This window comes from Orbicella franksi, chromosome 10 (genome assembly GCF_964199315.1).
Source record: "Orbicella franksi chromosome 10, jaOrbFran1.1, whole genome shotgun sequence".
In the NCBI taxonomy this organism is placed as follows: Eukaryota; Metazoa; Cnidaria; class Anthozoa; order Scleractinia; family Merulinidae; genus Orbicella; species Orbicella franksi.
In genome coordinates, this window is record NC_138154.1 from 30,004,068 (window position 1) to 30,028,731 (window position 24,664).

At 40.4% G+C, this 24,664-nt stretch overlaps 5 protein-coding genes across 7 annotated transcripts in view; 2 read left to right on the top strand and 3 right to left on the bottom strand.

The window, feature by feature from the left end:
• The first annotated feature begins 1,434 nt into the window (after positions 1–1,434).
• On the top strand, positions 1,435–4,921 carry LOC145500704 (uncharacterized). The gene is made up of 3 exons (XM_081480226.1): positions 1,435–1,695; positions 2,049–2,336; positions 3,254–4,921. Exons 1-3 carry the CDS (start codon positions 1,620–1,622, stop codon positions 3,544–3,546), a joined length of 657 nt encoding a protein of 218 aa, XP_081336352.1. The 5' UTR covers positions 1,435–1,619; the 3' UTR covers positions 3,547–4,921.
• Positions 4,922–7,368: 2,447 nt separating this feature from the next.
• LOC145500702 (uncharacterized) lies at positions 7,369–10,796 on the bottom strand. The gene is made up of 3 exons (XM_081480224.1): positions 10,715–10,796; positions 8,356–8,655; positions 7,369–8,098 (listed from the first exon to the last, which is right to left on the bottom strand). Exons 1-3 carry the CDS (start codon positions 10,794–10,796, stop codon positions 7,803–7,805), a joined length of 678 nt encoding a protein of 225 aa, XP_081336350.1. The 3' UTR covers positions 7,369–7,802.
• A 5,330-nt stretch (positions 10,797–16,126) lies between these two features.
• LOC145500705 (uncharacterized) overlaps positions 16,127–24,664 on the bottom strand; it is a 25,458-nt gene continuing 16,920 nt past the window's right edge. The window contains exons 1-4 of one of the 3 annotated variants that reach the window (XM_081480228.1): positions 19,306–19,329; positions 18,311–18,406; positions 17,620–17,907; positions 16,127–17,023 (exon numbers count right to left, since the gene is read on the bottom strand). In XM_081480228.1, the coding sequence (XP_081336354.1) occupies positions 16,734–17,023; positions 17,620–17,907; positions 18,311–18,383 (651 nt within the window). In that variant the 5' untranslated portion in view covers positions 18,384–18,406; positions 19,306–19,329 and the 3' untranslated portion in view covers positions 16,127–16,733. The other 2 variants (XM_081480230.1, XM_081480229.1) reach the window with 2 other exon arrangements.
• On the bottom strand, positions 19,319–23,735 carry LOC145500677 (uncharacterized). The gene has a single exon (XM_081480203.1). The coding sequence runs from the start codon at positions 23,709–23,711 to the stop codon at positions 21,246–21,248; it is 2,466 nt and encodes an 821-aa protein (XP_081336329.1). The 5' UTR covers positions 23,712–23,735; the 3' UTR covers positions 19,319–21,245.
• LOC145500685 (uncharacterized) overlaps positions 23,857–24,664 on the top strand; it is a 1,508-nt gene continuing 700 nt past the window's right edge. The window contains exon 1 of the mRNA XM_081480210.1: positions 23,857–24,664. This exon is cut by the window's right edge and continues 700 nt beyond it. Coding sequence (XP_081336336.1) covers positions 23,868–24,664 — 797 coding nt within the window. The 5' untranslated portion in view covers positions 23,857–23,867.

Genomic DNA, 24,664 nt, shown 5'->3' on the forward strand with positions numbered 1-24,664 from the left:
TCGAGTGCTTTGAAGTTGTGAGAGTTTGCCTGGTTGTTTGTAGCTCGGCGCTGTAATGGCGCGTAATCCTGTGTGTCTCTCTCAGTTCGATTTTAAGTAAAAACTGATGAGTCGATTTCAGTCGAGTTACCTCTCTGATCGTTACTGTATATGAGAAGATTTCCTCGCTACCTGCTACTCAATTCACGGTAGAAAAGACTGATTTCGAGTGATTGGCAACGACTGACAGAAATTGTTTTTGTAGTACAACTTCAAACTTTGCACGAAATTTCACACCGGAAAAACACTTCTGTCTAGTATCTGAGTTACTCGCTCGTTCGCTCGTTAGATTTTTTTACGAAAGATTGGTAGACTGCGCGTAAGCCAAGTCAATGACAAAGTTGCGTAAACAAACCCACTTGTAAGCCAATATACCGCAAGAAAAAGACTCGGATAAACATGCTATTGTCCGGCTTAGGGTCGGTCCGTATAGTAGAAAAACTGTGCCCTCGGACTTGAAAATGCTGCCCTCGGCCTGCGGCATTTTAAACTTAAAGGGTCAGTGAAGGAAAAAATTCGCGTTGCACGGAAAGTCAATTAGCGACCAATTACGGTGCACACTAAAGTGTTTACTTAAGTGATTGACACATCTCTTTGAAACTGGGAACGCGTGAGAAATACGACAATATTCGCGTATGTTACAAGTAAATACTCCCTGAATAACTAAACCAACATCCATTAGGCGTATAAACAATGGCCCATGTCACCTTTTATCGAAGTGACGTTTTGATATTAGCACCAAGCTTAACTTCTGGCACTATTCTCTATCTCGGTCCTCTTAGTGGCATACCGTTAGTCTCTATCCTGTTAAGGTGCTTTGCTCACCATTTATAGTTATAATTAAACCGAAACATACAACAAATCACTAATATATGATTGAAACCTAGCGTCAGTCGTTCTTCCATAAAATGTAAAATCATTCTCTCGTTCTGTGTTGTTGACTGACAGATAAATAAATTCTGAAATTAATTGGCTACGGATCAGGATAAATAGAAGGCACTTCATAAGTTGAAGTGAACAAGACATTTGAAGTTCATCCAGCAACGAGTTCAAACGGGTAAGTTCTTCTCTTAATTTAAACTCGAGTTAAGTTTTGGAAATTTAACTAAATTCGTGGAGATGCAGGCAAATTTTAATGCCAAAATAGATATTGTTTTCTCTCGAAATCGGCACTAACCAATTAGTAAGCATAGGAATTTCTATTACTTCAAAATCTACTGGGTCAAATCATCAATTTAGGGGTTATAACTTTTCAAATTATAAAACAGCGCCAGTAGACCAAATTAGATCTGAATAATTCTTGCAAATACTTTGTCGCGCATATCCACGGCACCTAGTCCCGAATAAGCGAATAAATTTAAATATATCTGAATTTTTTTAATGACTCGATTGCAAAAATGCCATTCGAAAACATAGTATGTTGAAAATAAGGTACAGGTTATGTTTTTTTCTCATGACAGGGTTTTTACAGCATGGTCTTGTTTTAAAAAGTAGTCACGGAAACAGGTGCACCTTACAGAAATACCGAGATCATCTATCTTTACGTAACATTTCTTATTTTTCACAGTTACGGCTGAAAAATGCATCGCACAAAGAGTCAAGTTTTCCTTGTCGTTGCCTTTCTCTGCACCATTGTTTGTAGCTATGTGCAATGTGGTAAGTCTGAGAGTGCTCTGTTCAAAGGGATAGTACTCCCTTCAACAACAAGAAAATTTGTACCCAAAGTTTATAAAAAATGTAGTAAGCTTGAACTTTGCTAAATGTGGCGGGCTTTATTTTCTTTCCAAGTTGGGAAGTCCGGTTTGACCAGGAAAGCTTTTAGACGAGCAATCATAACGAAAACTGACAATAGCGAAAATCTCATCTGACTCAATATCAACAACTGGAGCAATACTATTCCTTTATTGGCCTTTCAGAAATTGCATTTGTGGTAGTTTGGTCAGACAGCATGGAACAAAATTAGCAACACGTCTGAAATGACTTAGTTTTCTCTCACTTTCCCTTTTTAGGTTATGTTTCTTTGGGATGCTTTAAGGATACTGGAAATCGTGCAATTCCACCACTGGAAGGAAAGGATCAGATCTTGGACAAACATTACTGGCATCGAGAGAACCCCATTGCCAAATGCGCCGTGGCTGCAATGAAAAGGGGATACAAGATGTTTGCAGTTCAGAATGGTGGCTGGTGTGCCGCTAGCAAGATTGCGCCAAAGACCTTCGACAAGTACGGAAAATCTTCAGCTTGTAAGAGTGACGGTGAAGGAGGACCATGGGCCAATCACGTTTACTTGACCAAAGGTACAGTATGACTTGTGTCATTGATCACATCATATAACTGCCATTCAAAGCACTGAGCTCGATCCAAATAGATTGTCGTTTTTTGCTACATGTCCAGAAATGCGTGCAGTAAAGGAATTGGCCAATTTGACGAAATTTCGTCACAGTGAGTCAATGTTCATGAATTTGACGAGTTTGATCTGCATTGTTTCACCGGCCTTTTTAACCGAGTTTTACATCGAATACTTAGATATTTTAATTACCCCCAAAAGCATTTCTTAAGTTTCTTGAGTATGATGTTATTGTCCGACAAACAGGATATTGTGTTAACGTTAACTTGGCTTAGAGGTTGAAAGTGCGAATTACCTGTTTTGAATACTCGGGCGTTTCGTATCTGCCGTTATTGAATTTCACACTTCCTGTACACCAGTGTGGGTATTTTTGTGAAGTGCTTCGGTTTTATTGGTTGGTACTGTGTATCCTGGCTTAATATGTGCACTACTAACACTTCTATCGTCTTCCTAAGACCCAATATTAAGATCGATGACCACGCTGTGACGTCATTAATTGGACTGTGGACGTAATTGTGCAAAGTTTTCGTCAACTTTTAACACTATTTGGCCGTTTGCAGGAATTGTCTGGTTAAATTGTCTTACCACTATAAACAACAACAACAACAACAACAACAACAACAACAGATTAGTTAATTTGAAGAAAATTTCATTTTTTTTTTTGCCAAAGAAGTTTCTGAGGTAGTGATTTAAAATGTTCCTCATAATTCGTGCAAAAGTTCAGTTTTGTCAACCTACGTATAAATATTAAAAAAAAATGATAAAGGAATTTATAAAACTTTATAAATAGTAAAGGACTTAACAAAACAAATTCATTAAAAATATACACTTCTTATGTAATTTCTTGTGCGTAACTTTCGTTCTTAGGTTATATTTCCGTTGGATGCTATAAGGATACTGGAAGTCGTGCAATCCCAACATTGGAAGGAAAGGATCCCATCCTGGACGGAGCCTACTGGCTTCGAGCTAACCCCATTGCAAAATGCGCCGCGGCTGCAATGAGACGGGGCTTTCACATGTTTGCAGTTCAGAATAGTGGCTGGTGTGCCGCTAGTAAGACTGCGCACCTGACCTTCGACAAGTATGGGACATCTAAGGCTTGTTGGAAAGGAGGCGAAGGAGGGCCTTGGGCCAATGAGGTCTATTTTATTGTTCCATAGTAACTGAGTGGTATTTCAATACCAAAGTTGATGAAGCAATAAAGATTTTCATCAGAGCGTTATATTCCTGTGTAGTGGGTATTCCAGTTAGATATTGCGCTAAATTTATCTTTTAAGTGTATCTTAACTGATTCAAGGGGGGTAGCCCTAATTTACCCACGCACGCACGTGCATCCAGAAAAGCAACTTCCGTAGCTAAATCGATTGGTTTGATAGCCTAATCTCTTACATGAACAGGTTATCATGAAAACAAGATAAGTTTCTCAATACTCATCGTTTTTGCCAAGATTTGAAAACGTGGGAATGGCATTTCCAAGCCCCTAAAAATGTTCCTTCGGAGAGGGGGGGGGGGAAGGGGAAAAGGGCATGTTTCGCCCTTCTAACTGATAAGTTATCCCAGCTAACCGAGATGAGAAAATGCTAGAATTCGTATCATAACTTGATTTAGTAATTACTCTGGCAGCACGATTTTGTAGTTTTCGAAGTTTCTCACTCAGCTGTCGAGACAAGCCATCCCAAACAACACTGCAGTAATAAAAATGTGGTTCGATAAGACCCTTGTATATTTTAATAGCAGTGTGCCTGGAAATAAAAGATCTCACTCCCTTTAGTGCACCGATACTGGAAGCGACTTTTTTCGAAATTGCGCGTATGTGCTCCTTCCAGGATAGGTTTTCATCGACAGTCAGTTCGTGAGCTGTGCTATGATTTGTTTGGTTTATTTTGACGCCGTCTACACTAATACTGATTTATTTTCTTGTCACTTAAAGGCTGCAATTTTTTACGCGAGCTAATGACCATAAACTCAGTTTTAGCGACATTGCGGCTTAACTAACAAGGCAGTGAGCGTACTGTGCAGAAAGCGAAAGAATGTTTTCACGGTTTGTTCTATTTTTGAGTTAGGAGTTCCAATGGCTGATAAAAACGTACTTGAACGCTGCCAAGGCGAATTTTCTAGGCTATTTTTAAATTTTGCTAGTAGGGATAACTGCATTATAGATTGCTAAAATTTCTTCTTCTCTTGCGATAGAAAACCAAGCAGCTATTTTGCTGTGAAAGGAGTTAATCGCAAGAGAAATTTCCAGATCCCTGTAGGGATTAATGACGGGGTATATCGGCACTCAAAAATCAGACATAACTTGCCATAGAGAAGACGAATACCCGAAAAAACGGATCCTTTCACTCCCGTGGGGAAAACAACATATTTTGTAAAACTGTAACTATAGACCCAAGGACCACACATAGTATACCGTTTGAAATATATTATTTGTGGGATACCACATCTCATACTAACAGCCATAGAGGAAGGCTCAGTTGGAATTGAAAAGCATTCAAAACGAAAAACTAAATAATAATAATAATAATAATAATTATATAGGGGCGATCTCATGCGCATAAAGTGGTTTTCAGAACGGCCCTGTGGAAAATATTATAAAAACGTAAAAGCTACTCAAACGTAAAAGATACGATATAAATGAAATATGATAAAATTAAGGCATGTGTTCAAGTTTCTTTTTAAAAAGTACAATAGATTCAGTTTCCTGTATTTCAAGACTTAAAAGGTTAAAATCGAGAGCTCCTTGGTATGTGATTTTTTGCCTTGCCCAGTTTGTTTTGGGAGCAGAAAGGTGCAGATTCTTGCGCTGGCGGGTATCATAATAGCGAATGGCATTATTTTGTCTAAAATTAAAATTAAAATCGATGATTTTATGAAGGCATCTAAAAATAAAAACACATCGGTGAAGGTACCGTCTGTGATCTAAGTGCTTCCACTCTAGTTCCTCAAGAGCTTCGGTGGCGGAGGAATATTTTGGTTTGTCTGAAATTAATTTCGCTGCTTTGTTTTGTTGTACTTGGAGATCGTTCATCAGTTGAGTGATGTTTTTGTCACCCCATATAATGTCACCATAGTCAAAAAGTGGAGGAATTAGGGAGTGATAAAGTGTTAGGAGAGCGTGTAGTGGTAGAAGAGGCTTGATTCGTCTAAGAAGTCCAAGTCGCTAGTTGGTCTTATTTACAATGTTTTTTTTATGTGCTCATTCCAAGACAGATCTTTTCTAAGTGTCACACCCAAGTATTTGAATGTATTGGCTTGTTTAAGAGGGCTTTCATTGATCTTAATAGAAACAGTGTTTAAGGACTTAAGACGACGAGTGCTTCCAAATAAAACAAATTTTGATTTATCGCAATTAAAAGAGCATTAACAAATATCTCACTCCTTGTATAGTTGACGTATACCCCTAAACTATAGCCTAATATGCAACTCTTAAAGTGTCGGTTATTGTCAGATGTTAACTTGACCTTAAAAGTCTAGGAGGACAAAGGTGCACAATTTTAGGGGTGGTTGATAAAATCTCATATAGGAGGGGGGTATGATTTTATGCTTTCAAACGATAGATCTGTCCAAGAACTTTTTGCTGTTCAAATTTGATAAAAATTGAACAAATATTGAGCATGTTATGGTATTTTGTGCCACATGGCACTTTTGGGAGTGAGAGGGTTAAGGCGACTACAAATTAGGCGATGACGGGTTTCCAAAGTCCTGGAACAGGAGACATTCGTGTGACAGCAAGGAGAAAGCTCGCTCCTGAACGAGAAGGCATCTTGCAGCATTTATTTATCGTATTTAACCCAGAGCTTGTTCCCAATTTGCAAAGCAGAACATTTAATATTGTAACAGTTAAACAAGATAAGTAATATTCTATGTTGTTAAAAACTGGATCATTGCATAATGTAATTCAAGAGTTTTCAATGGCTTCGCTATCATGGTATGTGAGCCATTATACCATGCTCTACAAATATGATAAGCGTGCGCGTAATCTTTTTGGGCATTTTTATTTTAGTTTAGTTTAGTTTTCTATATTTTGGGAGCGTTTTTAATAAAACAATTATTCCACTCGCACTTGCTGTATATGAGATGGTTATAGCAAACTCGGAGCTACGCGCCGCGGTTGCCATCTATCATACTCTTATCCAACGCGCTCGTGGAATAGTTGTTAAATACTGGTGACGTCATTTGATCACAAGATTTTCCCAAGAAAGCTATACCGTTGGCATGGCTATCATAGGTACAAGAATACAGGGAACAAGGTCTCTATAACTCAAGTAGCATGCAGGAGTAAAGCGGGAGAGACACGGAGAAAGAGCGGAGTTGGAAGTATGGGAATTGAGGGACGTTTTCTAAACCGCTCTGATAGGCTGTCTTTAGGAGTGTTAAGAAATTCGACATGTTGAGGTCCTGCCCCATGGGCTTTAAAATTTAGGGTGTTTTAACAGATTGTACTGTTCCTTTAGTAACCTTATATGCCATGAAGATGACCACTATTTGTTCGCTAATTATTGGACATTTTTGGTAATACTAATGTTGTGGCATCAGGTGGTAAAGTTTGGTGGTATTGATCCATCAAGTAGAATGAACTGTAGTGTGCCACCTCAAGAGGTAAATTCTAACGTTTTGGTTATTTTGGTTTCGAAAACTTCACGAAATTACGCAGACAGACGGTTATTAAAAACGATCATCGTATTCTGATTACTACTTTGTAGGCCATTTTTTTCTTAATCAATTCATTCATTAGGCATGGTCATTATTTTTCAGTCTTTGATCATGGAACAGAGACCTAATCGCATATCATCGTAGGTACAAATGCAGGTCTTTAGCTAGAAGAATATAATCTCTCTCTTCTTTCGAATTCTAAATTAGGGACGAACAAATAAACCAAACTCGACAATAGCATCTAATTGGTTCGACACGCTCCGTCACTTCTTATTCACATTTCCTATCCAAGTCTTTCTTTCCATAGAGATATGCACATACTGCTAAAATTAAGCCCTTTAGCGCGAGCCAAAAAAAGTTAAAAAATCTAAAAGTCGTGTGAAATGGGTTGGTCAAAAATGAGAAAACCGGAAAATGCTTTTATTTTATTTCTAAGCGGTAGAATTCTGTAGTAGTCGAGATTAGGATTAACCGTGTATAGAGGTGTCTTTCTTCTTTTTACTACACTTCGAACGCAATTGAAATGTTCACAGTAGGGCCTCAAAATGAATCTTCATATATCGGAGAACTGCATGCCACATCATTCATTTCCCTGAACTTTTATGACTAGTGAGTCATATTTCCAGTTTGCTAAAAGGAAACCAACGACCTTTAATTCAAAAGTCAAAACCAGTATCCAACAACTGAAACACACAACCGATAAATGGAAGGCAAGAGTAAGGATCTTTATTCCTTCAACAAATCTGGTATTAAAATAACACAATTATTTGCAGGTAATAAAATAGACCTGATTAGCATAAGATCCACCTTTCCCATCATCCTTACAAGCTGTAGATTTTCCATACTTATCGAAAGTTTGTGGCGCAAGGACACTACCGGCACACCAGCCACCATCCTGAACTGCAAACATCCTGTAGCCCGCTCTCATTGCAGCCGCGGCGCACTTGGCAATGGGGTTCGTACGAGAAGAATAATATCCGTCCAAGATAGAGTCCTTTCCTTCCAACGTTGGGATTGCACGACTTCCAGTATCCTTATAGCATCCAACCTCATCATAACCTGGACAACAATGGACAAACAGAAGCAGTATTAAAGATGCATGTGCCATAATTTACATTCTCTCTTTTCGCCCTCAAAAACGTGGGCCAGGATCACGCACACAGATCCTGGAAATGAAGTCTTTCTCCATACACTTTATTGCCAAGCTTCTCTATTTCTTTCTACCAGCTGAACACTGCAAAGAGACATCATGATAGACTTACAACTTCAGAGGTTTCTAAACTGTAGCTTGATTGTGTGACCAGCTATCCGCTCACCTGTGATGTAGTAAACTTGATTGGCCCATGGTCCACCTTTACCATCTGACTTGCAGCCTGACGATTTGCCATATTTGTTGAAAGTCTTGCCAGCCGTAGCACTGGATGCACACCATCCACCATCTTGAACTGCAAAAATGTGGAATCCTCGTTTCATAGCTGCTCTATAGCACTTTTCGATGGAGTGTCGTCTTGCCTGGTAGCTGCCATCCAAGATGGAATCTTGTCCTTCTATTGATGGTATGGCGCGGCTTGTCTTATCTTGAAAACATCCAATTGTCGCGTATCGAGGACGATAATCTGTTAAGATAGGTTAAGCAATGCTAACTCAGTAACACGTTCACTCTTAACAGTGGAAGGTTTTCATTGTGAACAGTAATTTGTTGAACAGCTGAACGGCATGACAATGAACATTAAGCTTATTTAATGATTACAAATTCAGCAATACACTGATTACCCAGGCAGTGAGGCCTGGGTATGAATTTCGGCTTTCTTTTTTTTTTCACGTTCAGTCACAAATCGCCGTCTGGTCTCTAAAGCGCACGCGCCACCTGTGCGTGCGTACAGCACATGGAATTTACAGAGGTTGTCGTCGAGAAAAGTTAGCACGGATTCTATGATTTCTAGGGCGATGAAATTACATACAAACGAACACACCGTTCAAGGTACACCAACACTAAAGGACGTTATGCGTTTTCGGAACGGGTCGCTGCAAGCCTTAGGAGAGATCGATTTACGAGCGAACATTTTGAGTGAATCATGAATCATGTTATACCAAAGGAGTCATCAACCGGGGCTATCAACTCTTCAACTTGATAAAAAGTATCTTCAGAAGCGTCTTCGTATTTTTAGACCTGATCGTGAACCAAGCAGAATTCCAGCACGAGCTCAAGAACGTCTGAGCAACAAGAGCAGAAAGGTTAGAGAATTTGTTTACGAATTCGTCTGTTCGAGTACACCTAAGTAAAATGCTTTGAGAAACTTCGTAAAGTATAATAAAGATCAAATCTCGAACTAAACGATATTTTCTCGTTATTTTCTTGTAACAGAGTTATGTGTCTTAACAAGAGTGAAACTCATGTAGCGAATTATTGTACATTTAAGCTGAAAGAAACTAATGTATGTCAGTGACCCCAGTAAAACAATTCTTGGTTTGCACTGTCACGCAATCCTGACGCAATAAAAAATTTATTCGAAAACCATTTAGTGGATAAAATCAAGAAATTGTGATGTTATAGGAGATTAATAAAGATGACACTCCTCGAATTTTTAGGTCTGTGCGTTTTCCCAAGCTCAGATATTCGTCGAAATATTTTGCACAAATTTACAGAGACCAGTATGGAACCGCCATGTTCGTGTACCTCCGCGGTACGCCTACATTGCGGCCGGAAAATATTGTAAACATCTGGCACTTACTTTGGCTATCTAGGCGACTGATTATCTGTACTGAACAAACAAGCATTTACAGAAGCACTTTTCCTAATACTTTAACTTCTAAATGGGCTAAAAATCACGAGATAAGTATATGATTTCGACAACCGCGTTCGTAGGTCTATGTCACGCATCGCCATAACAATGAAATTCAAAATGTCTCGCTTGCTTGAGAAACGCAAATAACAACGACAAAGGCTACGGAAAATAGGCTGAAACGTTTATAGGTTGATATAAAGACGTTGACTCATTTCACACCCTAAAGACTTGCAAACGAGTAACAAGCTATTAATCGATTCCAAGAAATGCAATCAAAAGGAGAATAGCTTAAAAGCATATCAATTCGATTGAATTTCGTACAACTTCAAATGCAGAACATTTAGCTCAATTGCAATATAGCTATTGCTTCTCAGTATAACGACTGCCTGGGTACAGCTTCCAGATAATTACATCTAGGAGATTTCAAAGCCGCTGCACACTTCTTTTGTCTCTTTCCTAGTTCGGTGGCTTTCTCTCCGCTTTCTCTCCGCGCATCCTCTTAGTTTACGACAGCACCTTTAGCGTCTTCAGTTATATTGTCTGTCTAAGCTACCCGTGAAATTTCTTGGCATCTCTGAAAGGCCGATGTTAAGTAATATTGATATTTAGCTAGCTGATTTTTTCTTCATTGTCAGTTTTCGACATGTTTGCTTGTCTAAAAGATTCTCTTGTTGAACCAGACTTCCTGCCACATTTGACAAGGTTCAACCTTGCTACATTTTTGTAAACTTTGATTAAAAAGGTCGTGGGTTCGAATCCCTTTCAGAGCCCAAAAACTTTTTTCAGGTCATTTTTCCAGTAGTGTTATGGCTGCATTCTTTGATTAAAAAGTTTCTTTCTAGTTGAAGGGTGTCCTTCAGTTGCCTTTGAACAGAGCACTACGTCTCACACTTACCACATTGCACATGGTTGGAAACAATGGCACAGAGGAAGGCAACGACAAGGAAAACTTGATTCTTTGTACAATCCATACTGTGAAAAATTAAGGAATATCACATCAATTAATCGCGACATATCTGTTAGGTTGTTCCGGGTTAAAGCCAGTTGTCAGTTCAGCCTCTGTAAAACCCTTCTTTTTTCAATAAGAGCGTTCAAATTTTTTCAATTTTTTTTTTTTATTTCGTTTAATATTCAAAGTCTTTGATTAAAAATTGTGAACTTCACTGAGCCTGTAAGTCACGATCGTTTCGAACTGAAATAACTTAATTTCTTCCTACTAAAGAGAGATGTAACTTCTGCAAAAGCGAAAATTGTAGACGATGAAGATGCGACTGCAAATCGTTTCTGACATCGCCGAGTAAAGAAGGAATTTTGGTCAAAAGAGGATCTCCTTACTGTGTAAATCCACAACACGGCAATAACACTACGAGTCCTCAAATATTTCATTCCTTATCCATGACTTATTCGAGATTTCGTCCTCTCTTCTGAAATCTTTTCAGTTTGCTGTGAAGCACCACCGACAAGCCAAAGGTATTCACCATCTCACAGTATTTTATCACTCCAATTAATTATTCAGACCCGTAGCAGATTAAAAAACTATGCTTAGACTCATGGCTCGACGTCGATTTCGAGATCCGCATATGACCTGTATTAAAATTGATAAGAGCTTACCTGCTTCAATAGCTTTGCTGGATAAATTGTTCCACTTTTTTCTCACTTGAATTTAAGTACCGCCGTATTTATGCTGAACTGTAGCTAATAATAGTTTTCAAATACACCTATCGGTCAGTAAACAAGTCAAAAGAATAATAACCATAATACGGAAGTTCAACGGTTAAGATTCATGCAGTGATGTTAAAATTACTGGTATCTTACACGACTCTTCAATAGAGATTATAGTGAGTAACGGCACGTTTTGGGCATCGACACCATGAACATCGTTTTGGGCATCGTTTTGGGCGTCGACATCATGAACACAGTAGAGTTAACGGTATACAGAGAAAGATCAGATCGGGTTAAGCGCCGGAAGCTAAGACCGGAGCCTAATCAAAACACAGGGACAGGAGCCATTGTTAATCTGTCCATTGAATGATATTTGGATTATCGACTTTGCCAAAAATAAAGCACGCACGCTTGAGCCAAGAAAATGTAACATGTTTTAGCCCCTTATGTGCGTAAATCGGAAAGTCACGTGTTTGATGGCATAGTTTCACAACGGAACAAAAAGTCTGTTATTAAACAAATATATTTACTTTAAACGTTGTGTGATTATACCGCAAAGACAAGCAATCTCAAGGAGAAACTTTCGTAAGCTTAGAACAGGCTGCCTTAGCAAAAATCCCGGGTAATGAAATATCAGAGAACCCACTCAGTAAACCGGGCGCGTCCTGGGCTTTTTTCGCGGTATACCTCTCTACTAGGACCTCGGGTCAAGTCTCGTAGCCCGCCGCGTACCACGAGCGCAAGAGGCGCTTGAATTGGAAGCGCGAGACAGAGCAAAAACCTGCGCAATCAGGGTATTGAGAGTGAGAGAGTGTCTCTGTAAGAACGGTCCGGCCGATTTTGCTTGAGACACAGAGTTAGCTCATTTCCTGTGTCTTATACGACATTCATGTACCTATACTAAAACCCACAATCCGTTTGATCGGATCTCTTTATTTTTCGGAGTTTTACGGAAATTAAATTTCGCTCGAGCGAAGGCCTGTCGTGACACTTTTCAAGACTCAACTTTGGGACAACTTTGGAGGACAATTTACGAAAAACTACGAGACTCAGCAAAAAACAAATACCACAGCCATGTATATTAACTCTATCTTATCTATCGAGGTGACTTTCGTGAACATCGCGTTTCAATCAAGCAAACATGAAGACGAGTGACACGTTATCGGTTCGCTTAAGTCACACACGCGAAAACCGATCAAATTCAAGGTAAATTGTTGAAAAAGTGAGGCGTTCTTAACTGATCCAACTAACATAGCTAGGAAGTAGAAAAGGTAACTACAGAAAAAAACTTTGCGGCCGGACCTTTACTAAAACTTTATAACTCCGTGAACTTACCTAATTGTCGGCAATCTCCAAGTTTGGCCGCCATTTGAGGGACTTGTCAATATGAAGCGTAGCAGATGTAAATCGAGCAGGTAGATCTAAAACCGTTAGAAATACATATGAAACCAACTCAAATGAACTTTACTTTCAATTCAAGCGGCAAAATTTTAAAATTGCTCGTTAAACTTACCATTCCTACATCCCCATGCGACCATTTCTCCCGGCAAACAATTCAAACACTACAACTAGTGTTCGAATTCCCCTAGTCGATTCCACCATAAGAAATAACCTGTGTCACCCAAGCATCGACTCGAATGTGAAGTACGAATAACATAACTGCTTCATCTTCGAGGCAATATCACGCTGGTGTTCTGATTTCCTGATCGACAAGAACGGTGATCAGGAAGCGATGTTTACCTCATAAACGTGACCGCTGACCAGCCGCTGAGTGAAAACAGTACGGCTCAGTGACGAGGGGAGGGGTGCGGGGTGGGTGCGAGCAGATCATCAGACGACTTTTGGGAACATTCGAACATATGCATTAAAGTATTATAATAAGGATAAGGACTCTCAGTCTTAATGCGAAGGCATGCATGCTTTGTCTTGCAGACAACTTTTGTTATGCGTAGTATTCTTTTTTCCTTTCAAATACATTTCGTTCCATAAAGGACTGGCATCAATCCATATATTTATAGACAAATCTTACCATGTAGAAAAATGTGTTTAGATAATCGAGATAACCATTAAACCTCTTGTATCACATTGGTAGTAACGTGTCTTGTCTTTGCCCAACCCCGAGAGCGTGGAGCGGCAAAGACGCGAGACACAAGGCTCGCGCCTCGCGGCTTCTCCATGCTCACAGGATACGCATGACCTCACTATCTTTAAGAAAAATAAGAGACTGCTCGCAGTCTGTATTTCGTCCAGCCATTTCATAAGAGTGACGCGATTCTTTTCAACTGAGTGAAAAAGTCACAAACCCATTCTTTACCGCGCGAGCGTAACCACTGACCACTCACAAAGTACAGTAGGCTTCTCTGGGGCTCGGAAATTGAAATCGTATCGAGTATACAGAGTTATAGTGAGTTCCTTTAGATCTCCCACACTTGTATCGCGATGGAAACAGTTACAAGTACAGGAGGAAGCCGTTCGTTAGCGAGACGTTTATGATGTCTCAGGACTGCTTTTTGAATAGCAAGGATGGAAAAAACTGTGGTTCATCGCGTGGCTTAAGTGGTTTGGTACGGCTGTCTGAATGCAATGATGAAGTAAAACGTCATCTGATAAGCTGCCACCTGTCTAAAGAGGTCCTAAGTGAAAACGAGCTAATCTTGTGCAAGGACTGGCCTATTTCACCTCGCTCAGGAGAATAAACAAAAAATGTGGATTTGCTATAGGCATCGCCATACCTTGGGGAAGTTTTGGAGAAATGCAAAGGTAACATGTCAGTATCCTAGTCGTGCTGGTGTCATGAAGCGTATCCAAGGCTGTTTCCATACTTAAGGAAATCTGTACTTTCTTCAAACTCACATTTAAATCTTGAGATTCCAAAGCTGTTCTAATGTCAAAAATAAAGAAAATGAATGTCACTCAAGTCCTCACGTTTGCTTGATTGAAACGCGATGTTCACGAAAGTCACCTCGATAGATAAGGTAGAGTTAATATACATGGCTGTGGTATTTGTTTTCTGCTGAGTCTCGTAGTTTTTCGTAAATTGTCCTCCAAAGTTGTCCCAAATTTAAGTCTTGAAAAGTGTCACGACAGACCTTCGCTCGAGTGAAATTTAATTTCCGTAAAACTCCGAAAGATAAAGAGATCCGATCAAACGGATTGTGGTTTTAGTATAGCTACATGAATGTCTTACAACACACAGGAAATGAGCTAAATTTGTGTCTCAAGTACAATCGGCCGGACCGCTTGCTCTTACAGAGACACGCTCTTAACTCCCGCGGGATAAACCTGTCCTCACCTTGAGCAAAGTTTAATATAAGAAAACTCAACGGATTGATTTTCAGAAAGGTTCTGCTACCTCTGTGTATGTGAAAGAGATAATATGGAAGTGAGCCGATCAAAATGATAATAATAAATAAATAAAGGTTACATGTAAACGCTTTATACTTGAGAGAGAGATAGAAAGTTTCTAAGTGATCTTGACGCACCGTTTTTTTTTTTAACTGGGTCTGAAAATCATGTCTTGGGTTCGTTGCTTTCCCCAGTTTCTTGTCCACGGGCAATTTCAATCTCTGTTTCACGTATTGTAGTTGAATGGTTTTCGAACTATTCTTTTATTGCGTGACAGTGCAACCCAACAATATGACAACAGGTGTGATTGGTTTTAGTTGTTGTTTTTATTTATTTATTTATTTATTTTGGATTCGGTTCATTCAATACACATGGTCATTACTTTTAAAATCTTTGATAACGGCCTGAAGAGGACACATCGCACCAACCCAAATTCAGCACGTGCTCTCGAGCCAAGAAAAGTTACAAAAATATACCCCAAATGACCATCATTCGCTGGCGCCGCTTTATGGTCGGAGGTTTGAAGCAAACTTCATTAAATATATATTTTCTGAAAGCTTAAGAATTGTAGATTACGAAAGTATACTCATTAAAATAAAAAAAAGTTAAGGGTTTTCGATATAGCGCCCTATTTCCCAAAGTACAGAGGTTCTCTAATTAAGTTCGTTTCGGTCGGTTTTGAGCGGGAGGATGTGATCAACATAGCTATGTCTTCTTGACACCTTTCTCTAAAAAAACCTGCCAAGAAACAGTGTCGCGAAATTTTGATTACTTGTCTGGTTTGTTTTTGGCACGCAGTTAAACTTTGAGAGTTGATAAAACAGGCATTCTCTTCACGAAAGCGCCAATGAAGCAATGCTTAGAGAATGTCAAACACCTTCCGGCCCTTCCCCCATCAATTGCAACCAACTTGTCGCTAGCAGTTAACGCACAGCCCAGTTCTGATCGAATGTTTTTCCCTTGAAACTTTTTCCTCCGACTTTTTCCTCTGTGGTGCTTTCTTCGCACTTGCAAATGGACACGAATTTTGCGTTTGTTCTACGACATATTTACGAGCGGAGAACACTGTGAACAGCTCGTTGACTTCCAAACACAATCGTTTGACAATCGTACATACGCGGCAATCTGTTACCCAACTCTTTAATGCAAGTTTACTTCTCGTGACAACCCCTTGACAGCTCTCAATTAGAGGTAATTTTCATTACCTCTAAAACGCAAAGAAACGTTATTAACGTTTTTCGTTTATATCTTTGCTTGGAATCACCTTTTTTCTTAGAAATGTTTTTAAATAAAAGATCGCAATAAGATCTATCTGAAAAAGCGGGAGACAAATATTTGGAAAAATGGTCAATTTTGCAATTGGGGCATACTCATACCTTAATCACACGTGACGTGGGTTCGACAAGAATGAGAACTGAGTCTGTTATTGTCTGTTATACAATGAATTCATTTTACCTTTTGAAAAGCATCCTTCGGTAGTTGAGATGGAGACTAGCTAGCGTTTACAGATGCGACTTTCGCTTCTTTATCACATTGTTTAGTCGAAACTGAATCCCCTGATAAACTGCACATGTTGACATAACCTGGTTCCTAGGGTCCTCTCCTACTCGACCCCTCTCTCGCCACAGGAGCCGAGTAGGAGAGGACCCTGGGAACGAGGTTGATGTTGACAGTGTAGAGCCTAAAAGTGAATTATCATTAAAAGTTAAACTGTAGGTGAAATCAGCAATGTTTCATTTTCATGCATTTCAGATGGCTAATGAATCAAGACTGACAGATAGACTGATTTGAAAATTCAGGCTAATATCTAAATGAAACGCACACAACACAGGAATAGAATGCTCTAAGGAAAATCTTTATTGCTTCGTCAACTCTGGTATTGAAATACTAATTAATCATTTTCAGGCAATAAAATAAACGTCATTTGCCCAAAATCCTCCTTTGCCGCCAGGCCAACAAGAAGTAGATTTTCCGTACTTGTTGAAGGTCAGCGGAGCAGTAGCACTAGAGAAACACTGACCACCTAACTGAACTGCAAACATGTGGTAGCCCCGTTTCATTGCAGCCACGGCGCACTTGGCAATGGGGTTCGTACGAGAAGAAGAAGGTCCATCCAAGATAGAATCTTTTCCTTCCAACATTGGAATTGCACGACTTGCTGTGTCCTTATAGCATCCAATGGAAACATAACCTAATAAGAAAATGACAGTACAAGAAATTACATAAAAGATGTACACTGTCAAGTTATTGGTCAAGCCAGTTGCTGATGCAGTTGGTGCTTTGTCGAAGCTGAACTTAAGAAATTTACCACCTGAAAAACATTGTTTGGAAAAAGACCATGGGGGTCCTGCTCAAGTTTACAATGTTGCTTCTTTAAGATCACCTATGGAAAGTCAGTGCCGGTCCAAGTGTTATTGTTCTTTTTCTGCAGCGTGCAGCTTGCTTAAAGAGTCCATGCATCACTAATTTGTCGGGAATCTTTTGTCAACAATTGTTTCCTTTATTCAATTTCCACTAACTTCCAGTTGTCAGCTCAAAGAAGTGCAGTCGCACTGTAAGACATGAAATAGTAAGGTAATAAGCCGCGAGTCCACAGATTCAAAGCATACTCAATGGTTTTCTTTTACTGGTTCTTGGTTTTTTAAAGTCGTTTTGTTTAAAACTAATGTGGGCTTAGACAAAAAAAGAGAACGAACAGTCAAAATGACTAGCCACCATAGTTGTTGGTTTAAGGTTGTGGCGCCAATAAAGGTGATTAAAGAAGCAGCTGTGATTTAAATGCTGTACCTTTGATCACATAAACTTCATTGGCCCAAGGTCCTCCTTCGCCGCCACTCCAACAAGCTGTAGATTTTCCGTACTTGTAGAAGGTCAGCGGTGCAGTAGCACTAGCGAGACACTGGCCACCATGCTGAACTGCAAACATGTTGAAGCCCCAGCTTAATGCAGCCACGGCGCACTTCGCAATGGGGTTCACCCGGTGCGTGTACGATCCGTCCAGGATGGAGGAAAGTCCTTCCAATATTGGAATTGCACGACTTGCTGTATCCTTATAGCACCCCACAGAAACATAACCTAAAGATGGAGAGTGAGAGAAAAATAAGTCCGATGAGTTGGGATTGTGCCTATGAGTAGGGTAGTCTGTTTTGTGGAATCAGGTATAGTCCAATCTGGCCTTCGCAGGCTCTTTTTTTATGCTGTCTGTTCCAAAAAAAAAACACAGATCCAATCTATGAAAAGGCCGACAATGGAATAGCACTAATATCAACCCAGCTGAGTTTTTCCTTTTTGTCTTCTAGTCATGTTTGCTCGTCTAGAGGCTTCTCTAGTAAACCAGCTTGGGAGGGAGCTGAGAAAGTCCGCCTCATTTAACATGGTTTAACTATATTTTATTTTCATTAAACTTCGAGTAAAAAGTTATCTTGTTAAAGGGTGGCCTTCACATCACTTTGACAAGAACACTTTGTCTCAGACTTACCACATTGCACATAGCTGCAAGCAATGGCGCAGAGGAAGGCAACGACAAGGACTTGATTCTTTGTACGAGGCATTTTTCAGTCGTAACTGTGAAAAACTAAGGAATGTCACCGCATTCATTTAGTCTTGTTCTCAATACAGCTTGTTTAAGAAGGTTGTTCCGGGTTAGTCAGTTAAGTCTCTGTAAAACCCCTCCATTTTCAGGGAGAGAAGTTAGTTTAGTGGATAACTTAGAAATTCAAAAAAGTGAGGCCGGTGTTCATGGTTTGGGTGTTCCCTGATCGTTGTAATTCAACTCTTATTTTCTTTGATCGCCAACAGGATTTCTGCTGACTGGAACTCGGTACAGAGCAAAGTTTCGAGTCTAGTCACGGCATGTCTAACTTTCAGGCCTTTTTTGGCGGCGGCGTGGCAACTTAGCATACAGTGGTCGGGCACGAAAAATACCAAATTTTCTCTTCGGTCGCGGACAAAAAAAACAGTTTTTTTTTATTATTATTATTTCGTTTAATATTCAAAGTCTTTGATTTTAAACCTGTTAACATCAAAGCCTGTAAGTCACGATCATTTCGAACTGAAATGACTTAATTTCTTCCTACTAAAGAGAGACGTAACTTCTGCAAAAGTGAAAATTGTAGACCATTAAGATGCGACTGCAAAACTTTTCTGACGTCGCCGAATAAAGAAGAAATTTTGGTCAAAAGAGGATCACGCTATTGTGCACGTCTACAACACGGCAATAACACTGCGAGTCTTCAAAATATTTCATCGTTTATCCATGACTTATTCGGGATTTCCTCCTCTCCTCTGAAATCTTCTCAGTTTGCTATGAAGCACCACCGACAAGCGAAAGGTATTCACCATCTCACAGTATTTTATCACTCCAATTAATTATTCAAACCCGTAGCAGAATAAAAACTATGCTTACACTAACGATGGCTCAACGTCGATTTCGAGATCCGCATATGACCTGTATTAAAATTGATAAGAGCTTACCTGCTTCAATAGCTTTGCTGGATAAATTGTTCCACTTTTTTCGCACTTGAATTTACAAGTACCGCCGTATTTACGTTGAACTGCAGCTAATAATAGTTCAAATTCACCTATCGGTCAGTCAACGAGTCAAAAGAATAATAACCATAATACGGAAGTTCAACGGTTAAGATTCATGCAGTGATGTTAAAATTACTGGTATCTTACACGACTCTTCAATAGAGATTATAGTGATTAACGGCACGTTTTGGGCATCGACACCATGAACATCGTTTTCGGCATCGTTTTGGGCGTCGACATCATGAACACAGTAGAGTTAACGGATACGGAGGAAGATCAGATCGGGTAAAGCGCCGGAAACTAAGGCCGGAGCCTAATCAAAACACAGGGACAGGAGCCATTGTTAATCTGTCCATTGAATGATATTTGGATTATCGACTTTGCCAAAAATAAATCACGCACGCTTGAGCCAAGAAAAATGAACATGTTTTGGCCCCTCACGTGCGTAAATCGGAAAATCACGAGTAATGGGTTTCACAACGGAACAAGAAGTCTGTTATTAAACAAATTTATTTACATTAAGCGTCTTGTGATTATGCGGCAAAGACAAGCGATCTCAAGGAGGAACTTTCGTAAGCTTAGAACAGGCTGCCTAGGCAAAAACCCCGGGGAAAAAAATATCAGAGAACCCACTGAGTCAACCGGGCGCGTCCTAGGGCCTCGGGTCAAGTCTCATAGCCCGCCGCGTACCACGAGCGCGAGAGGCGCTTGAATCGGGAACGCGAGAGAGAGCAAAAACCTGCGCAATCAGGGTATGAACTCCCGCGGGATAAACCTGTCATCACCTTGAGCAAAGTTTAATATAAGAAAACTCAACGGATTGATTTTCAGAAAGTTTCTGCTACTTCTTTGCATGCGAAAGAGATAACATGAAAGGGAACCGATCAAAATTATAATGATAAATAAATAAAGGTTACATGTAAACGCTGTATACTTAAAGGTCAAATGAACCAAAATTTAGACATCTTTTCTTCAGCCATTTTATAGCGACAAAATGTTTAAAAAATCATGTAAAAAGAATTTTATGCGGCAATTTTTCTTTCTGAGCCGTGAAAGGAGTAAAAAAGTTAAAAGTACGAAGACAGCCGATGGCCTCACGAAAACGTTTCCAAAATGACCGCCCACTTTAATGGAAGGAATGGAACTGAGACTGCTTTGTGACGTCATTGTTGTCTTGAACATTGCTGCGTTTCTCCGTCTGTGAGTCGTTCGTGGGGAAGGTTTTACATCTAAATACAAATCATATTTTACTTGGGATATGGCCGAGGAGTTCTTCCGATGTTCGGCGGGTATTATTCGCTTGTTTTTAGTTGTTTTTTGTCCAATTGCAGGCTTGCAACGGTCCATAGTGAAGTTAAAAATCGTCGGTACCACGTCTTTCTTGAGTACAAGTTGACGAAGCTTGAAAGAGGGTCCCAACAAACTCCTTACTACAAGATTTTGTTCGAAGCTGTCTTCGGTAAAGTGTTTTGCACAAACGCGCGAATGCTTCGAGAGCATGAAGCACTCCCATTTCATTTTTATAAGCCATTCTCTTTTAATTTTTGGGTCCTGGGGGAACTTAAAAATGTTAACTTTTGATTTTGAGTGGTTTTCCTCTGAAGTTCACTGTGAACATGAAACCAAAACAGGTTCAAATTTCCCGCATTTCTTGAGCTCACCAACAGTAACGTCACAAGTTTTATTTCCGACAATTATCCGACAATTTTCCCGACCGCTCTACGATTCTAATCAACAATGATTTAGATAAACATATACAGGCAAAAACTAACGATAGACAAATCCGACGTTTCGGCGACATCTTGGCGCCATTGTCAAGGGAAACTAATTAAATATGCGATTTCAAGAGTAACTAAGAGTTCAGAGTTACTAATTTGCATAAGTTAGACAAATACTTTAGCGCGAACTGAGTCTGATTGTACATTTAAACACGGTCGTAATTGTTTAATGAGTAACATCTCATTAATGAGACAATCAAACTTGTTGTGGCATTTTTTCAACACGCTAAAACAATTGCGAAGGTCATCCGGAATCCTGCCTGCGTGTCTATTATCATAATGATTGCGTACTGACGAGGTCTTGCTTCTATGTCCATCAACGCGTACGAACAGATGGCCACGGGTGTAACCGACATAACCAGCATCGCACTGGCCACACTTGAAGTTATACACAACGCATTGTTGATCAACGAGCTGAGGCTTAGGCTCGCTTGTCGGGAACTCCTGGACAATCTTGCGGCTCGTAAACATCGGTTGAACACTAGTCTGCAGCTTCACACTGAGATCTTTTAACTGTGTCTTCACGATATTAGCAGACTCCTGGTCTTTAAAGGGTATGACAACCCGAGTAGTGTTTTCTGTCGTAGATCTGGACCGTAATGAGGGCTGGTCAGCGACCTTTAAATTTAGGAAGGTTTTGACAGTGGAGTCAACAAGGTGCTTGGGATATTTCAGTTTAGAGAAAACAGACTTCAGTCGTTCGCACTCCTCAGTGAAATAGGACCATGACGAAGACAGGCGATGTGCGCGATCGAGCGTAGTTGTCAATAGTCCGCGCTTGTACCTATTATCGACATGACTGCGGTAATGGAGAAGCAGACCACTGTTTGTTGGCTTCACGAACACTTTAGTTTCAATACGAGACGCTCTGTTTAGGAGTTGAGTACCGAGAAAGGGAAGCATTCCATCATTTTCGACCTCCATAGTGAACTTGATGGTGGGGTGAGCGTGGTTGAGGGTGTTAAGAAAGTCCCTAGCTGTAGACAAATCGGGCATCACAGTGAGTGTGTCGTCAACATATCGACGATAGTAAGATGGCAGCTTGCCCTCAACATCTAATTTCTCTTCAATAGACGACATGAATACGTTGGCTAGCAAGGGCCCAAGGGGGAATCCCATCGCTACTCCGTCGATCTGTTCATACAGGGATCCATTAAATTGGAAAAGCTGCCCCTTGGTGGCCACACCCAAAAGATCAATAAGGTCCTGCTTTGAAATGTTCAAATCATACTCGGAATTAAACCAGTTGTTTCTAAAGGCTCTGTCTGCGAGAATCGTAATGGTTTCATCCAAAGGTACAATCGTGAACAAGGAGGACACATCATAGGACACTAGCAAGTCACCAGGTGTTATGTTGAGGTCTCGCGGTAGTTCGTTCACAAAATCGAAAATGTCCGTGACTGTGTACTGATTTAACGACAACGGTTTGAGCTTGTTGTCCAACCATTTCGCCAGAGCATAATTATACGTATTAGTCGCTGATAGGATTGGTCGCATGGTTAATTTCTCCTTGTGTGTTTTCGGTAACCCGTACAGGTGTGCCAGTCTAGAACCGGTCGGACGAAGAGACTGGGCCACAGCGTGGGGGAGGATCCTTGTGATGATAGATTGTACAAGAGCCTCCTTTGCTAAAAGCGGATGATAGTACTTACGTGGTCTGCCTCGGGTTTTTGGTCGTTCAGAAGGAATGGGACGAAATTTGCTGGTGTCATTGACAGAAGCTTCGGATAGTAGATGTATATATTCCGACTTATCCATTACAACGACGCCTGAGCCTTTGTCCGGTTTTGTTATGACGATATCATCACGGCGCTTTAGCTGTTTAATGGCTGTCAAAAGCTGTTTAGGACGACTAGGACCTTTACGGTTGATGTAATTGAGAGCTATAGATTTTAATGTTGCGGCAGCCAGTTCCTTAGAGTTCTCACTGTTTAGATGCCGTTCCAAGTTCCAGTAGACCTTCTCAAAGCTCGCCTTAATCTCGATGTTTGAGATACGCTGGGGTATGGCGAACTTTAAGCCTCGACAGAGAACCAATTTCTGAAAGAAACTGAGCTCATGCGAGGAGATGTTTGTGATATGCTCGTCGACATCGACTTCAGTGTTTAGTAACCTCGAGATCTTACGAGTGTGCACAGACATGACTTCATGGTAGAAGTCCTTTCGAAGGCCGCTAATAATGCGAAGAATGCAAGCGTACCGAAACAAACTGCAGGCTTGTCGGATATTAGTGTAGATGGAGTTGATCTCACTTCTGAGGGCTTCACTCTGTTTGATCTTGGCACGGAGCTCCTCGGCAAGAACATTTTTGCTATAGGATTCCGAAGACTTTTTCCACTTTGATGTCTTGTCTTTGTCAACCCTAGCGAATGTTGGTGTAAGGTTGAAGTTCTGGCAGAGTCCAAGAAACTCGATTGAACAATCGCAGTCAATTTGCTTCTTGCTACACTTTTCGAGACTCCGGAATAGGTGTAGCTGATCATCGCGTTTGAGAATTCTAATCAACAATGATTTAGATAAACATATACAGGCAAAAACTAACGATAGACAGATCCGACGTTTCGGCGACATCTTGGCGCCATTGTCAAGGGAAGCTCATTAAATATGCGATTTCAAGAGTAACTAAGAGTTCAGAGTTACTAATTTGCACAAGTTAGACAAAGACTTTAGCGCGAAAGACTGGCACACCTGTACGGGTTACCGAAAACACACAAGGAGAAATTAACCATGCGACCAATCCTATCAGCGACTAATACGTATAATTATGCTCTGGCGAAATGGTTGGACAACAAGCTCAAACCGTTGTCGTTAAATCAGTACACAGTCACGGACATTTTCGATTTTGTGAACGAACTACCGCGAGACCTCAACATAACACCTGGTGACTTGCTAGTGTCCTATGATGTGTCCTCCTTGTTCACGATTGTACCTTTGGATGAAACCATTACGATTCTCGCAGACAGAGCCTTTAGAAACAACTGGTTTAATTCCGAGTATGATTTGAACATTTCAAAGCAGGACCTTATTGATCTTTTGGGTGTGGCCACCAAGGGGCAGCTTTTCCAATTTAATGGATCCCTGTATGAACAGATCGACGGAGTAGCGATGGGATTCCCCCTTGGGCCCTTGCTAGCCAACGTATTCATGTCGTCTATTGAAGAGAAATTAGATGTTGAGGGCAAGCTGCCATCTTACTATCGTCGATATGTTGACGACACACTCACTGTGATGCCCGATTTGTCTACAGCTAGGGACTTTCTTAACACCCTCAACCACGCTCACCCCACCATCAAGTTCACTATGGAGGTCGAAAATGATGGAATGCTTCCCTTTCTCGGTACTCAACTCCTAAACAGAGCGTCTCGTATTGAAACTAAAGTGTTCGTGAAGCCAACAAACAGTGGTCTGCTTCTCCATTACCGCAGTCATGTCGATAATAGGTACAAGCGCGGACTATTGACAACTACGCTCGATCGCGCACATCGCCTGTCTTCGTCATGGTCCTATTTCACTGAGGAGTGCGA